The 17,277-nt window shown below is 43.9% G+C and overlaps 1 protein-coding gene across 5 annotated transcripts in view; it reads right to left on the bottom strand.

The window, feature by feature from the left end:
* Positions 1–17,277, bottom strand: part of ERO1A (endoplasmic reticulum oxidoreductase 1 alpha) — a 33,131-nt gene that overhangs the window by 15,341 nt on the left and 513 nt on the right. For 2 of the 5 annotated variants that reach the window (XM_037901298.2, XM_037901296.2), the window contains exons 2-7: positions 7,690–7,809; positions 6,819–6,902; positions 4,433–4,471; positions 3,910–3,986; positions 3,750–3,823; positions 1,899–2,019 (exon numbers count right to left, since the gene is read on the bottom strand). In XM_037901298.2, coding sequence (XP_037757226.1) covers positions 1,899–2,019; positions 3,750–3,823; positions 3,910–3,986; positions 4,433–4,471; positions 6,819–6,902; positions 7,690–7,809 — 515 coding nt within the window. Of the gene's footprint in view, positions 1–1,898; positions 2,020–3,749; positions 3,824–3,909; positions 3,987–4,432; positions 4,472–6,818; positions 6,903–7,689; positions 7,810–9,113; positions 9,162–11,840; positions 11,862–13,835; positions 13,980–17,277 lie in introns of those variants that run through there. The other 3 variants (XM_037901300.2, XM_037901301.2, XM_037901299.2) reach the window with 3 other exon arrangements.

The raw sequence follows: 17,277 nt of genomic DNA, 5'->3' as shown, positions 1-17,277 counted from the left end.
CCGCCCCAGCACCTTGCCACAGGAGAAGACCGTATCAAAGAAAACATCAAGATCCCCTGGTAAAGGCGGTCTCCAGTATGTACCACAGGCCTCCCGTCATTGCGAACCAGTGTACCATGGCGCACTAACTGAAAGTGTCCTTCCTTCCCACAAGCCCAGCGCTTAGCAGTTCTAGCCAGGCAAGCAGGGACACTGGCCAGGTGACCTGCACTATCACAGCAGAAACAGTGAGGAGCTGGAAACTTTCATGGCTGAGACCTGGGTGTGGGAGTAGGTAGCGCTGTACGACTCTGAGCGACGGAAGTAGAAGGGACAGCTGACAGTTTAAGTGTAGACTCAAGGGTAGCAGCAGTCGGAGACACAGAACCCTTTCAGCCTGAGCCCTCTCAAATGCTTCACTCTTAGCAACTGTGGCATCAAAAGCTAAAAGTTCTAGCATCTTTGGCCAAAAACCATTCACCCAGGAGATCATTGGCTACACCAATCATAACATCCCCAAATTCACAATCCCGGGCCACCTGCTGCAAACAACATACACACTCACGTATGGTTTCGTTGGGCTGCTGGCAAAAAGCTTGAAAAAACATTTTCCTCTTTAGCAGAACGGAATCCCCAATCCCAAAATACTCACTGAGGTGCTGCACAGCCACATCAGAGAAGGACTTGGGCTCCAGGAGTGCATCATAAATATCAATGCCATCACGGCACTAAGCAGTTCTGCAGCATGGGTAATCTAGCCACATCGGAGTGTTGCAGGGTCTGCACATAGTTCCGAAACTTCCAAACAGAGTTTCACCAGTTAACAGGTGAAGAATGTGTAGGCAGCATGGGCTGCAGAAGAGAAGCACTTGTGGCCATAATGTTACACTCCTATATACCACAGAACAGCAATCCCAAATCACAGGGAAATCGAAGCAAGACACACAGGTAGGTGGTCAATCAGGACATGTAATAACCATGGACCAGTTAAGTGAGCAACATTCTGAACAAGACAGAACAGTCCAAATGGAAGGTATGTAGCAGCAAGCCCTGAGTAACTTCACACATCCAATGCTATGTGTGTGCGCGCGCACACACTCACACTAAAACTGGAACACTGAGTTCAGAATACAGGAAGCTAACAGGAACAGCATGCAATAAGCAGGCCGGCAACACAAACACGCAGACATAAACACACCTTTGAAAAACCAGGAATGTTTGCTGGAGGACTCAGACATGCCTACAGGGCTCTCTCAGCCTTTCACTAGAAGGGAGGGGTGACGAATCGTCAATAAAGTCATTACCTCCCCACTGTACAAGTCCAACAAACACAGATTTAATTAGTCTGGGGATGAGTCACCGCTGTAGTTAATGGTAATGCAACGCCACTGAAAAGATTGCCCCAAATCTTCTCAGGGTTTCAATGATCCCCAGATATTCCCCACTCTGTAGCAATCCACCTTCCAGCAGATGCAGCTTGGGCAAGGCTCCTTTAAGACCCATCAGTACCACCCAGTGAGTCAACCAGGATTAGTGGAGAGCAATCTGAAGGAATCCTGTTCTTCTGCAGCTGAAGATCCTGTCTGTGCAGGGTTCTTAGCCAGCCTGGGACCAAGGGGTGATGCTCAGATCCTACCATATGGCATTGTAGCAGCTACCATGCCTTTAATCAGCAACAATATTGATTGGTGTGACCAGGAAAAAGATAGCTAAAAATATTATACACAAATCCTGAAGACAAGAATGTCAGTAAAAGCCCTGTCTATGGACATTTTCCAACAACCCTCACAGGAAACCCCCCCCTACTTAAACAACTGTCTTAGAATTTGTGGGGGAAGTTTTCATCTGATCAGATGTATTTGTGCGCAATGAGTAGTAACCAAAGCTCACAGGGAGAGAGAGACTGTCAAACCACATACTTGAAACAGTTCTCCTCATAAATGCTGTTCCAGATCTTCCAAGCCTCTGGTCCTTTGTAACCCGTGTAGCGTTCCGGATTCAGAAGTAAATCCACATACTCTGCATCAGGAGACTGTACATCTGTGAAAGGAAGGCCTTAGTTGAGGATAAAAGGAAGTGAAGAAAAACTACATACTCAGGGCCAGATTCTGCCACCTTGACCCACACTGAGTAATACCATCTTCTTTGAATAGCCCCTATGGTAACCAGAGAGCAAGTGTGAAAAATCAGGACACTTCTTTTTTTGGGGAAGGTGGGATAAAGTTGCATATACAAGACAAAGCCCCAAATATCAAGATGTCTGGTCACCCTAATAACCCCACCGAAAGCAATGGGAATATATTGAAAGAGGAGTATTAAATGAGTAAGGGTTTCAGAATCCGGCCCTTAACAACCAGTGTATAGGCTATATCTACACACAAGGGAAGCTGTGACTGTAAAATAGCTGGGTACACCCAGGGTAGCTTTCATCTAGCTAGCATAGGTAACAATAGCAGCATAGATGAGGCAAGCATGGTCTTCAGCGCACGCGAGCCGTCAGAGCATGAACCCAGAACCAGGGCACAAGCCCGCTGGGGAACGTTAACCTATGCTGCTGCATCTGCACTGCTATTGCGACGCGGCCTAGCACAGGTGCGTCTACCTGTGTTACAATCACACCTTCATTTGCAGCATAGATACACCCTTACCTGTCTTCTAGTTTCAAGTTTGAGCCACAATGAATCCACCGAAAACCCTGAAAAATGAAAGTTAAAACCTGTATGCCTGCTCGGAAATGTGAAACTTTTTTTTGTTCCAAAGATAGTTAGTTGCCACTTTAATGAAACTGCAAAGATCAGCTGACGTATTTTTTCAGAAAGGAGCCTGCATTACACAGCGTGTGTACATGCATACACCCTGTTACAGGGGGACAGTTTTCCAGCACTCAGTATTGCCAGCTGGAATGCCAGACAGAGTATTTCACTTTGGTCTGGTCTACACTTAAAAGTTAGGCTGACATAGCATGGGACTCAGAGGGGTGAAAAATCCGCACCCTTGAGAACCGTAGCTAAGAAAATCTAACCCCCAGTGTAGAACGGTGGTTCTCAAACTAGGGTCGCCGCTTGTTCTGGGAAAGCCTCTGGCGGGCCAGGTTGGTTTGTTTACCTGCCGTGTCCGCAGGTTCAGCCGATTGCGGCTCCCACTGGCTGTGGTTCGCCGCTCCAGGCCAATGGGGGCTGCAGGAAGGGCGGCCAGCACATCCCTCAGTCCGCGCCGCTTCCCGCAGCCCCCATTGGCCTGGAGCGGCGAACTGCGGCCAGTGGGAGCCGCGATCGGCTGAACCTGTGGACGCGGCTGGTAAACAAACCGGCCCGGCTCGCCAGGGGCTTTCCCTGAACGAGCGGCGGCCCTAGTTTGAGAACCACTGGTGTAGAATGCTTCTATCACTCTAGCTACTGTCACCTATGGAGGTTGAGTTCCTGCAGTAACAGAAAAAACCCCTTCCGTGGGTATGGGAAACATCTATACAACTGCACTATAGACACGGTACCATTGCTGTGCCGTTGAAACACCCAGTGTAAATGTGGCCTTTGTCTGAACTATTACATAGTTAAGGAATATGGACAATCACATTTACCACTGCAGCAAATTTTATAAGGGATCGTTCTTGCATCTCTTCAAAAAAGTACAAATAAAGATTAAACACACAGAATTCAGACTTACTAGTATATTATTTCACAGCTTAAATTTTTACAAAGTTTTCAGACTGTGCAATCAGCCTTTGTTTAAATATTGTCTCAAAATCATTCACACTAGACAAAGCCTCATACCATCAGCTTCGCAAAAGTTGTCTGAAGAATCTTCATGCTGGGTCCACTGAAGCATGGCTCGCTGGGTTTCCTTGCTACAGAGAATAAAGAGAGACAGTTTGAGAGTCAGTATTAATTTTTCTTTATGACAAATGTAATGATTTATTGAATGAAATTATACCTCAAAGATTCATTAACGGCTCCAAGTCTCTTAGCCTCCTCACATTCTCCAGCATGTTTACTGGCTTCTTCTGAATACTAGAAGGCAAAGAGGAAATAGCTGATTTATTGCATGTAAAATCCTTCCCCAAATCCATTAAAGTATTTGGTCTGATTTTCAAAGGCGCTGAGCACCTAAAACTCACAATTGTCTGTCAATATTTCATCTTAACATGTATTTCTACAAAAGGAGCAGGGTATTTGAAGATGTTTAGAGGCCCATGCGATTGTGGTGATCATTTTGGATTTCACCTCAGAAGTCCCCACTGGCAACTTCTGAAACTCCAAGAGCTTAGTTGTTTTGAGTGGGAAGTAGCTTTATGAGCATTATGACATTAAAAAGAGGCAATATTCTAAACAGCAATTGTCAGGAGGAACAGAGGTTATTTGTGGTATACTTGATGTTAATCTGATTAGAGAGGTTTTTAACAGCTGTAGTGAAATATAACAGTCACAAGTCAAACCATTCATACAGACACACATACCTTAAAGCTTGCAGATTCAGTTCCACCAGGGACTTCATTCTGAAATGCAAGATAGAAAACAGACACATTTTATCCATCATGCTGATGTGGTCTTCTAAGCTAATTTTAGGAAACATTAGGAAATTGACCAAAAAGCTTTCAATAAAATTAGTTAGAAGGGCAACGTGGTCTTGGGATTAAGGCACTGGACTGGGATACGGGAGATCTGGGTTCAATTCCTGACCCCTCCCTAGACTTCCTGTGTGATTCATAGATTCCACAGCCAGAAAGGACCATTGTGATCATCTAGTCTGACCTCCTGTCGACTAGACCATAGAACTTCCCCTAAATAATTCCTAGAGCAGAGCTCTTAGAAAAACATCCCACCTTGATTGAAAAATTGTCAGGGACAGAGGATCCACCGTGACCCTTGGTCAATTGTTCCAAAGGTTAATTACTCTCAAGGTTAAAAATGTACATCTGATTTCCAGTCTCAATTTATCTAGCTTCAACTTCCAGCCTTTGGGTTGTGTTATATGTTTCTCTACTACATTGAAGTGCTCATTATTAAATATTTGTTCCCCATGTAGGTAGGTATAGACTATAATTAAGTCACCTCTTAACCTTCTCTTTGTTAAGCTAAACATATTGAGCTCTTTGAGTCTATCACTGTAAGTCATGTTTTCGATTCCTTTAATCATACTCGTGGCTCTTCTCTGGACCCTCTCCAATTTGTCAACATTCTTTTTAATCTTAGGCATTTCCTGTAGGGCCTTATTCTCATTTACATTTAGGCTCCTCTATACTGCCATAGTGGTGTAAGGGGGCTTAGCGTACATCAGAATCAGGCCCCAAGTCTCTGTACCTCAGTTTCCCTATTCCCCCAAAAGGGTATAAGAATGCTTGCTTTCTTATCCCATGGGGTGCTGGGAGGCTAATTCATTAACATTTGTGAGCCACTCAGATATTATGGAGGGGAGTGCCACAGAAAAGCCAATAAGTAATTCATATTCATGTTGACTTTTTGGAAGGAGTGGGAAGAAGGAAGATGAAATTAGCCACATGTAACAGAATACACAGTATGTGTGAGTGAGTGGTAATTCTTCCTGAACTAGACTGTTTTAAAGGGTTACATCAGCTGGTATATTTCCTGTTAATCAGGCCTCCCCACCTCTATATTTGAGGTGTTACAACATGGCTATCCAGGGAAGAAAAGCCAATTCTCTTCCTAGGCAAGATTACTGAAATGTGCACCATGCTTTTTAAGAAAATTAACTATAGTGACACAGAAAATATAATCTAAATAGGATCAGCTCATACCAGGCAGCCTTCTACCTTTAGAGTACTATATTCTTTTGACTGCTTTCATCAGCACAACACACAGAAATGGACCATTAACATAAAAAATGCTATGGTACTTAAAAAAACAGGTTTAAAACTGGAAACATTCTCCGAGTCTTCTGCTGTGATCATGTGGTTTATGATCATGTCTGTCAATCTAACAACCAAATCAACACCCTCACTTCCTCTCTATCCCTTCTCTTCTGACAGACTCCTCGAAGTTGCCTCCAGCCTCAAGCTGAGATGACATTTTTCCTTAGCTCTTTTCCAGTACTCTGTCCAAATGTCAGATGTAAGGACAAGAGCCTTTGCTTTTGTACTTGGGAAGCAGGGAAGTCAGAGAAAAAATTGTTTCGTATACAAGAAACTGCTTGTGAATCTGCAAATGAGTAAGTCAGTTCACTATGGAGAGATCTGAGGTTACACTATAAAAGTGTCCAATCTTGGTAATTTTAAAATGCGATTTATATATAAAATTTTGCACACACACACTATATTTAAGTGTTTCTTGTAACACTAGTAAATGAACAATTTTCAGACATAATGTCCCTTTTAAAATAGGAAAAATTAAGACTCATGGTAAATACAGGATTGTATGACTGCAAAGCTTTTTTGTACTGTCAGCAAATGATTCTCTAATCAAATCTGGTGTAATCCAAACTATTTTTTCAAACAATACCTTAAATATTTAATAGTTTAGCCCCTTTAGTAGTTTCCTCCCATTTTTTTCTATATAAGCCTGATCAGAGAGCTACAACTGTGTTAGCTACAGTAAGCAAAAGCGTGGATTGCTGTCCTCTGCTCGTCCTCTATAAAGATTGGCTAGAGAAGAAACAAGTTACTGTAGCCCAGATTTGTAAAGGTATTTAGGTATTGCTGTATACAGCCTTGCAACACTTAACCTATTTAAGAGCTAAGTCTCATTTTCGTTGACTGTCAACGGGATTTTGGCTCCTAAATGCCTGAATCCCTTTAGAAAATGAGATTTCGGTGTTGAGGTGCTGGGCACAGCAACAATGCCGAAATACCTTTACAAATCTGGACCTGAATAGATTTGTGTACTTACAGGTGCACAAGGCTTTACTGCACAGTCTCTTATCCCACAGTGACTGCTGTCATTCCAAAAAGGGCAAGGTTTCTTTAGGTTTACCTGCGAAGAATTATACATAAAAAATAATTACATATTATACAAATCCACATAACCAAGCCAATTACATGAACCACAGCCTAATATAATAACACTTGTTACCTAATCCATAACTTTTGTAATAATTCTCATTTAGGGTGTAACTCAGCACACAGCAATCCACCCTTTTATAAGGGCTTAAGTGACGCAGGGCTCATGCTCTGGCTTTCTACACAGGAGTGAACTTCACCATTGGTGAAAAGACTCGGGATAAACTTTTGATCTCTCACACGAAAAATGTTTTCAGCTGCAGAGACATTATTATGGGTGTAACTGCGGGCAGAATTTGGCCTGTAAAGGACCAGTTTAATAAAAACTGGATAGAAGTTATAATGACCAATTCGCTCGGTCTTGTTAAATGCCTCTTCATGCGTACAAAATGCAGTACAGGAAACAAAACACTGTTCTCACTGCACAGTTTTTGCCCCCGGAAATGTTTTCCATACTTCACCTGGCATAAAAACCACTTCCTTGCTCTACCACTAAAGCCTTTAAGGGGGAAAAAAAATAATTCAGAAGCAATTCTTAAAAAACTTTATATAATTTATTTGAAGAATATGTTGCCTCAAATTAAGATTCTCCGGATAGTATGAAAGCCTGAATTGTTATGATCATGCTCCTAAAACAAGAATACATGAATTAAAAGATAATTGGTAACTTATATGGAGATTTAACAAAAAGAAAAACCACACTACTTATCTAGTCCCGACGTATTTTTGGCAATGAATATAATTTTTGAAGATGAAAATACCTTGTAATGTCTAAAGTAGTCACTTTCCAGAAGCTTACTTAATCTAGGGAAAAGCTTGTTGTTGTTAAATGTATCTATGGTTTCCACATCACAGGTGCAGTCATCTAAGTAACCAGTGACCTGTTGAATAAAAAATAAAATATGACAGTTAATATGAACAAAATATAAGATCTATTTTTAAGTACAGTGCACAGTGAGTATTTAATACAAAATGTCTTCCCAGACTTTTCCTAAGAGGCTACCAGATAAGGAGGTTAATTAGAATTAACAAGCATTCAATCCTGCTGTACTGGCTTGCGGGGGGGGGGGGGGGGGGGGGGAGGGAGGGAGGGCAGGGGGGGTTGGGTTTTTTTGTTTTTTTTTTAAGATACAGCTCTGAGAACTGTCTTGTGCCTTTTGCAATATATCTTGGTGTTTGTAAAATCTCTGCGGAGGAATGCCCTTTCTCCAAAACTTATTCATAGTTGGCATATTGCTGAAGAACTGATATTTCATGAATACTTCACTCTTTTTAAAAAATATTCGATTCTGATTGAAACATTTGACTAAGTTGTAGTATTACACGTAAACACTCTTGTCCTGTCTACAAAGCACACATAAATACACTCCTTTGGCCACATAATTGTATATGTACAATTTTAGGGCCTGATCCAGCTGAATGCCCTGAACTTTAACAGAACTATACCAATGGCAATTGCCTACCTAGGTTCTTATAGGACAACAATCCCTGTAGCATCTCAGGGTTGGAAGAAGTGCCAGTCCCCTGCATTAAGACCAATTAAGCAATAACAATACCACCATCAGAACTCACAACGGCCAAAATAAAGTCCTATTAAACCACTTTATTAAACTGTTTTTAGGCAATTGTGTTGATGCCATTTAGTTGATTTAATCAGAACTGGACAAAATATGATGGAATCTCTTCAGGCATCAGTTACAGAGATCCAAGAAAGCATTCACGTTAAATCTTGTTTAAAAAGCCAACATTTCTTGCATCATTCGAAAGCAACTCAGTGGGCTGTGTTGTTGTTCAGTGCTTTTTTAAGACCGCATGAGAAGACAGATTCATTTGTGGTCTTACTGCACACAGATTGCTGGTTCAAAGAGGAAGTTGCACAATGTCAAATAAGTAGACAGAGTAGGAAGTGACCAATTCAGTGTTCAAACACCTGGGCCAGAAGTACTCTCAGCACTCAACCCTTTACATTATGTTGGTGACTTATACTGGATTTTGACACATCAGTCCAACATATAGCAATGTGGCATTATCCAGTGTCGAGTAATATTACAGTTTTGGAAATTCAAGGACTTAAGACCAAGAAGGACTTTATTTAAATATATATATTAGTTTAGGAAGTGAATATCCACAGGAATTGTGTTACAGATTATAATAGGTTCCCTTGACCCCATCCTTCAACACCTACCAAAAACAGTAGAAATCTACAGCACGTAACCATTTACACGCAGACACAATATTAGTTCAGTCTCCAAAATTTCTGATCTTGTCAAATCTCAGCTCCCTCTTCATTGCACTGGAAGCAAAGCTACAGGCAGAGGCAGAAGGAGAGGATAATGGAAAACAGAGGCTTCTTACAGGCATCATGGTCAGTGACAGCGAAGTGTAAATTTCTCATGGTGCTGCTCTAGCGATTGCCAGGGGGTGACAGGAATAATACTCAAAGAGAAGCAAGGAGCAAAGTAAATATGGAGATATATAGACAGCAGAATTTTGTTGTTGTTGTTGTTTTCAAGGACTTCTTGTTAATTCTCTTCTCTCACTTGCACGTAATTCACAGTCTTGGTCCTTATTTTTAAGGCACTCATCAGTTTGGGCCCAGTATACCTAAAGATCCGGGATGAGGGCCACAGAAATAGGTCTGCTCCTCAGGCCCAAAAGAACTGTGCAAAGTAGGGTAAATCTCATCTGTTTGGGAGACCGAGCTTTCTCAGGGGCCAGTCCCAGACTGCGGAATGAAATCCCACAGGACCAAAGTACCACCACAAACCTTCATATACTCCACTCCCAGGGAAGGCACACTTCTTTGACCTGCCTTCTCTGGGACAAGCACAGAGCAGCATGGACACCTATTAAATTATTTTTAAAAATATACATTTAAAAATTATTGTTGGGAAAGGGAAGAATGAAAGAATGAACCAGGCAAGAGATGCTAGTCACCTCACTTGAAGACTTCTGTAAGGCACTCTGTTAACTACAGTGGTGAAGGCCATATACAAATCGGAACAGAATAGTGCTAACCACCACTGGGGCAATTAAACACCTTCTTGCTCCCTTCCCCCACCCCCAAAGGAGGCAGGGGGCAATGGCAACGGAACGCTTTCTTTCCTTGTTTGAACACTATCATGGAGGAGAGAATGGATGGATGGAACAATTAGCACCCTTCGCAAAAAGCGCCAGATGACTGACTTTGCTGGCTGAGGAATAAGGAGCCCCGTCTTCAAACTTGAATCACTTGTATTGTGCGTCAGTACTGTGGAATCGACTCCTTTAAAGAAATCATTTGGGCAACCTGGACCACAATCGAGGCTTGCTGAGCCCAATGGAAAGGAAGTCTACATTACCATGCTAGCACTCCTGCTTCCCCATAAACAATATGTTTTTGTTACAAAACTATGGTTCTAGGTTTGGTTTTGGAGCCTCCTGTTTTACAAAGCAAACCTAGTACTATTTCCTACACCTGACCTCATGTTTTCAGTATATTCATTGACATTTCCAGCCCTACATTTCTACAATGCCGTAATTGGGAAACTGAAGAGGTTTTGTATTGCAATGGCTGTAAAATTAAGAGCTCAGCAATTAAGTTTATCACCAGGTTAAGCCACCCAGTTAAAAAAAATTAACTGACTAATCCCTAGTCTACACTCATTTCTGTTTCAAAATTCTCATTGCTACTTTCTGGATATATTGCATTCTTCAGTTAAGCCAAGGAACGCCGCTGACTGTAATCCAGCTGGCTGTTCGGAGCTACTGTGGTGTAAATCTAGGCAGCTAATGATTCATCTACACTAGAAAAATGTTCCATTCTGAGAACACGGTCCTGCTGGCACCCTTGAAAGACATGGAACACCTGCACACAGAAGTGCTTCAAGTGGCATCAATGCCAAACACGGCCAGGATTATATTTGCTTTCACTGATTCAACCTGAGCTGTTTTGGCCTGCAGCGTGGATGGCGATAATACCAGCATGGATCGATGACACTACCACTGTGCAGACAGTTCCCCTGGGCATGGACTGTCTTTTGAAACAGCCCAGGTGCCGCTGCTTCCGGGAGCTGCAGTATAGGGAGCCAGCAAGCCTTGCAACTGGGTTTAGAACAGCAAAAGGGAAAAGACAGGACATACGGAGGGTTCAGAACAATTCAGCATGACTAGTGTAGGCCCATGGAACTCCTCGCTCCACTGACAATTCCCACTGACTTTATACACTCAGGAATTCACCCTTTGTGCTCCACCCAGTTCTAGCCTACCAGTTAGGAATGGTTCAGTTCTCAAGCAGACACATGGTCTAACAGGCACTACCGACCTGCTTACCTACCACTGCCTCCCTTCCTGAGGAGCCAAAGGCTGGAGACAATGTAAAGGGAGACAGACCAGGAGCCAGTGAAGCCAGGAAGCCTCGAAGATGCTGAAGCCTGAGACACCAGAGGTCCCGTAGAAAAGAGCTACCAGGCACTGAAAGTCAGTTTGTGTGATCCAAGTCTCCTAGAGGACTGAAACAATGCTACTGGTGCAAGGAGAAAGGTCCCAGTAAGACTAATAAGGCTTCCATTTCACTTTTGCCCTGGCTAAGCTGACCTGCCCTAGAAAGTCTAGAAATAGCCAAGATCAAAATGCAAAGTCCAGCCAGGAAACACAAGAATCCACCTCTGGTCTAGTGTAATTCCAGAGTTCCTTATAGGTTCTTATATGGACATACATCACTGTATCAGTGTCTTTCCCGGCTGCTTTAGGCCCCTTAGCTGAAGCCGTAATGTTATTTATTTGGGTATCTACAGCGCCTATTGTCATGGCAGCGACATCTTAATTATAAATATGTTGACAACATATGCCACACACTACAGGACATCTTTAAAAAATAAGTATTTATCTGGAACAGTTGTTTAAGATGAAACACACAAGCTGATATACTCACAAACATGTGCCATGTGCTTCATTGTTCACAGGACTCGCTGACCTGAACAGTTGGGTTTCCCTGAGCCCAGGAGCTAGGGCTGGTTTTGCCCAAGCGAAAGGAGGCAACACTAAAGGTATGGTGGAGCCAGAGATGGAAGGGGTGCGTAAGTGGGACATGAGGCAAGAGGGCAGGGCTGGTTTTGCCCAAACAAAAGACAGGAACACTAAAGCTATCATGCAGTTGCAGGTGGCAGATACAAACATCCCAGACAATATGAGTGGCCCAGATTCTTGAGGGAGTTTTGGGTCTTCTCGTGAAGGAATGCAACTGGAACTCAGTATGCATGTCTAATTAACTCTCTAATGCTAATGTATCGGCATGGTGCGTGTACCTAACACAACCATTAGATCACTGCAATATTTTGGTACTAAACCCCATCAGATAAAAATCTGACTATATTTCCCTTGCTTTGGTTCTTCCTCCTTCACTTCATCTCCCTCCTTCCCCTCTGCAGCATACCTTGGGGTCGTTCCCTCGTCTAGTTCTCCACTCTGTTCTGCAGTTGTCCTCCCCACTCTATCCCTTCTACTTTCTTCCCCCATGTCTGGTTTGCTCCCTCCTCCCTCACTTTCTCTCGGTCGCCCCCTTCCTTTTCATTGCCCAGTCCAGTTCCCATTTAAGTCAGTGCAATGACTCCCAGAAGCTTCCCTGATTTCACTACCATGGTGTGTGCGTCTTCCTCCCCCCCACTGCCACCTGTCCCCAGCCCAGCTGTCGAGAGTGGGGAAGATGGTGACACATTACCCTGCCATCCCCACCTGCAGTCAGAACAGGAAGTGGGATCATCTCTGTGGATGGAACGAGGAGCATCTTTTAGCCTGTATCAGCAGCCACCCTGGTTCCCAGCTCTCCCTGCTTGTGGTACTCCACTCAAATTCGGGATCAACTCATTAATTTTTTTGAGTTGGCAGCTCATGGCCAGAGGGGGATCTTCAGTTAAGGAGGCTCCTAAGCCCAGTTTCTGCCACAGTGGCTGTACACTGGGATCCAGTTAGCCCTTCCCCTCCCGCACCTCATCCAGGTGATTCCTGTATGACATGAGGGCCAAGACTGGGCTTCCAGGGCTCTCACGTTAGCCTCACTGGTAGCCCCAGGAGCAAGGTGCAGAGCTGTGCGTTCATCGGCATCTCACCTATTCAGTTCCCTGGCCACATCTCACACTGTGGAGACTGAAGTTGTATCAGGTGACATTTCAGAGTGTGTGTTTGCAGCAGAGAGTTGCAGCTGCCCATAGAGTTAGAACAGGGGTTCCCAAACTTGGTTTGCGACTTATTCGGGGTAAGCCCCTGGCGGCCCGCGAGACACTTTGTTTACCTGAGGGTCCGCAGGTACAGCCGCTCACAGCTCCTAGTGGCCGCGGTTCGCCGTTCCCAGCCAATGGGAGCTGCGAGCGGCCGTACCTGCGGACACTCAGGTAAACAAAGCGTCTCGCGGCCCGCCAGGGGCTTATCTTGAAAAAGTCGTGAGCCAAGTTTGGGAACCCCTGAGTTAGAAGATGCATCCCAGTTTTGCTCCCCAGATGGCGCTATGGAGACATTTTGCGTGTCGGCAGGTATGAATTCCTGCCTCAGTGGTCAGGGCAGGGCTTGAAAACACAAACTTAAGGAGATCATTCTCCTAGCCCGTTGCTTTGACCATGCCACTCCTTCTTTGCCTTCCTCCACTCGTTCCCCCTTCTCTGTCTCTTTAAACACAAGCTACTTGTCTTCACTTGCAAGGCCCTTCACAGCCTATTCCCACCCTACCCATCATCTCTTACTCGCTACCGAAACGTCTGTTCACATCTTCAGTTAGACCATGATGTCAGCCTCCACCACCCACTCATTAAATTTTCAGACAGGAACCTTGCTGCCCCTACTGCTTGGGAGGAACTCCCCAAAGACATCCGCAAAGCCCTGTCATTCTCCCCCTTCAAATCCTTCCAAAAAAACTCTCCTTTGCCATGTTGCCTACCAAAAACTTGACAGCCATTAGTGTGCTGATACCACGCCCAATCACACTGATCAATATTGTCTCACTGTTTCCTTGACTTCCCCTTTCTGTCTGTATCCATCTGTTGTCTCTTGTCTTATACTTAGATTGTAAGCTCTCTGGGGACCATCTTTTTGTTCTGTCTCTGTACAGCACCTAACACATGCGGAGTTCTTGGTCAGAAGGGTGACGGTGACGAGGGCTCCTAGGCACTATCGGAATACAAATAAATAATAAAAATAAAAGGAACATGAGTTAAAAATCTGTTCAAGGAGCAAAGGATCAGATATTCTTGAGGCCCAACTTTTCACATTTTCTATTATGACCAGGTACCAAACTGACCAAAAACAAAAAACAAAAAAAACCCCACCCTTGTGTTATTTGAATAACCTTCATTTGCCTAACAGCACAATGTTTGACCAAATTCCAGATTGCACATCACCAAACAGCTGCAGTGTTTCCACAAAGGAACTACACAGGTCTGTAAACAACATATGTGCAATAAGTTGCTGGGAGTCCACAGGGAGACTTTAATGATTGATTAAAGCATATAATACATCATAAACAAGAATATCTGAGTGGAGGATGAGCTGTTTGTAAAGTTATTGGAACGGGGATATTGAAATGATATTTAGTGCTAATGAGACAGATGGTAAAGCAGCAACATTATGTGAAATTGTTAAGTTGTTTTTAGTTACACACTGCCATTTCTGATAAAGTTTCGGAACTGGGTAGTGGCCTTAATGTAAAGGAACTGTAACATAGCTGTCAAAAAAGTTAGGCCCCAATCTCCCCCATGGGGAGCCTCAGTGAAACCAGCCCATGTGGAGCTTATTGCAGAATCAGGACCTATCTGGTCCAGCATCTGAAATGTTGTAAGCGCTAGTTTTATCTTAAGTCTGTACTAACATCCCCAGTGTCATCCTGTGCCATGTCTGAGCTAATGAGGACATACAAGCTATTCTCGTTCCTTACACTGTCAGCACATACCCAAACCCCTGTATTGTAAAGGTGACAAAGTTTGGGATACCTCGATTATGAAAAATGCTATTAACAAAACAAATTATATTCTAAAAGAAAAGGCAGCAGAAAAAAAAAATCTGGCTTTAGAGAGCTCAGATGCACAAGTTATAGTGCCAACCATCCCCACCCAAAGGAAAAAGAAAAAAGAACAACCTTTTCAGTGTGCATATGCAAAGCACTATTCTATGTCTGTCCCATACTGCTTTATACAGTGGTACTTGCTTTTCATTAGACTTGTACTTGTGTTAATTAATGCCTCTTTCTCCCAATTTCTGTTCAGTCTCTATGGTTATATAGAGTCAAAACACCTTTAAAGAACTGAACATTTTTTATTCTTTATCAGCAGTTTATGTCTGACATCTGAATATCAAATCTGTGGGCACTGAAATCCACAACTGGAAGAGGCTATGTACATGAAAATGATTATTAACCCAAGCCAGTTGTGCAACTCCATAGTTCCCATTTCCCACTTCCTTTTTTATAGATGGAAAAGAAAGAGGAAGTTAATGCAAAATCTATTATTGTCACATTGAGGTTACAAGGTTTAAACATGGGTCAGAAAATGAAAGTGTTAAATACTTCATTGCAATTTTAACTCATCTAGACCCCAGATCGGGGGATTTTAACTCATCTAGGCCCCCAAGTCAGGGATTCTGCATGGGGTTCGTTCATATAATTGCAAGATCTGGTCCTTACCTTGCACATACATGGCTGTTGTTTAGGCTGTTAAATGTATCGCTTAAACATAGCAGGACAGATCCTCAGCTGGTGTAAGTTAATGGAGCTATGCTGCTTTACACCGGCTGAGAATAAGACCCAGCATATGCAATATGGAAGAGTTAACATTGCAACAAAAACTTTATTATACATTACAGTCTTAACACTGGATTTTATATTTTAATCTCTTCTACAAGAGAGGCTTGTACACAGGACAAATCTCAATACCTGTCAAAATCTCTCTCTTGCTCTCCTCTCTCTCCTGAATGTCAGAAGCATAAAGAATAGTCCTGACTCCTGGGAATGTGACAAGTGAGAAATAGGACAGATAGGAAGATTTCACCCTCAGATACTATAGTGATGCACATCCTTGAAATACCTTAGACCAGGGATAGTCTATTTTTTTGCAAAGGTCCAAATTTCTTGGTCAAGGTATAGTCAAGATCCAGACTTCAGAGAAAATAGTAAAAAACAACAAGAAGAAGTAGTAAACAAAAAGATTTTGGGGTCTGTTCAAAAGCATCTGGTGGTCAAGATTTGGCCCGCAGTCCCCCTCTTGACTCCACCTGGCCTAAGGACTATAAATAAGCCTGCGAAGTATACTGTCTCTCACCCCTTGATGATGGGTCCCTCTAGCTCAGGGAGGAGACACACTGGCACTGGCAGCAGGGCTGTATGGGACAGCATGTACTGCTGCTGTCTGTGCTGTGCCTAGGGTTTCATAGATTCCAAGGCCAGAAGGGACCATTGTGATCACCTAATCCAGCAGTTCTCAGACTGTGGGTTGGGACCCCAAAGTGGGTCATGACCCCATTTCAATGGGGTCCCCAGGGCTGGTTGAGACTTGCTGGGACCCGGGGCCAAAGCCCAAGCCCGAGGGCTTCAGCTCTGGGCGGCAGGGCTCAGGTTACAGGCCCCCTGCCTGGGGCTGAAGCCTTTGGCCCCTGAGCAGCCCCCCGGCCTGGGGAAGTGGGGCTTTGGGTTGGCCCCCCTCCTTGGGTGGCGGGACTTGGGTGGGCTCAGGCTTCTGGGGTCCTGTAGTAATTTTTGTTGTCAGAAGGGGGTCACAGTGCAATGAAGTTTGAGAACCCCTGACCTAGTCTGACCTCCTACATAGTTCAGGCCAGAGAATGCTCCAAAATAATTCCTGGAACAGAGCTTTTAGAAACACAATCTCCCCTTGATTGAAAAATTCTCTGTGATGGAGAATCCACCACGACCCTTGGTCAATTGTTGGAACAGTTAGCAGAGACCTTCAAACTCCAGCACTGCCAAGCCAGCCCTAACCCTCACACAGGTCTGGAGACCCACCCTTCACAACCTGGATTAAGGAGAAGATTAGTGAGTGTTCAGACAGGGCGGGTAAAGTAACCAGATAGCAAGTGTGAAAAATCGGTATGGGGTAGGGGGTAACAGGTGCCTATATAAAACGAAGCCCCAAATATCAGTACTGTCCCTATGAAATTGGGACATCTGGTCACCCCAGATACAGAGAGGAGACAGGTGGGGGGGGGGGGGGGGTGTGACAGGTGTGGGGAGCCCACAGGAGAGAGAAACATGCAGATAACATGGGTGTGGGGACGGGGAATAGAACACGGACGCTGTGACAGACACCAAGGGGAGGCCCAGATGGGGAGAGAGGATGGACGGACAGACGGACGGACAGACAGACACCTGGGGGAGG

Source organism: Chelonia mydas, chromosome 6 (genome assembly GCF_015237465.2).
Source record: "Chelonia mydas isolate rCheMyd1 chromosome 6, rCheMyd1.pri.v2, whole genome shotgun sequence".
Taxonomy (NCBI): domain Eukaryota; kingdom Metazoa; phylum Chordata; order Testudines; family Cheloniidae; genus Chelonia; species Chelonia mydas.
This window is presented reverse-complemented; position numbering and strand designations above follow the sequence as displayed.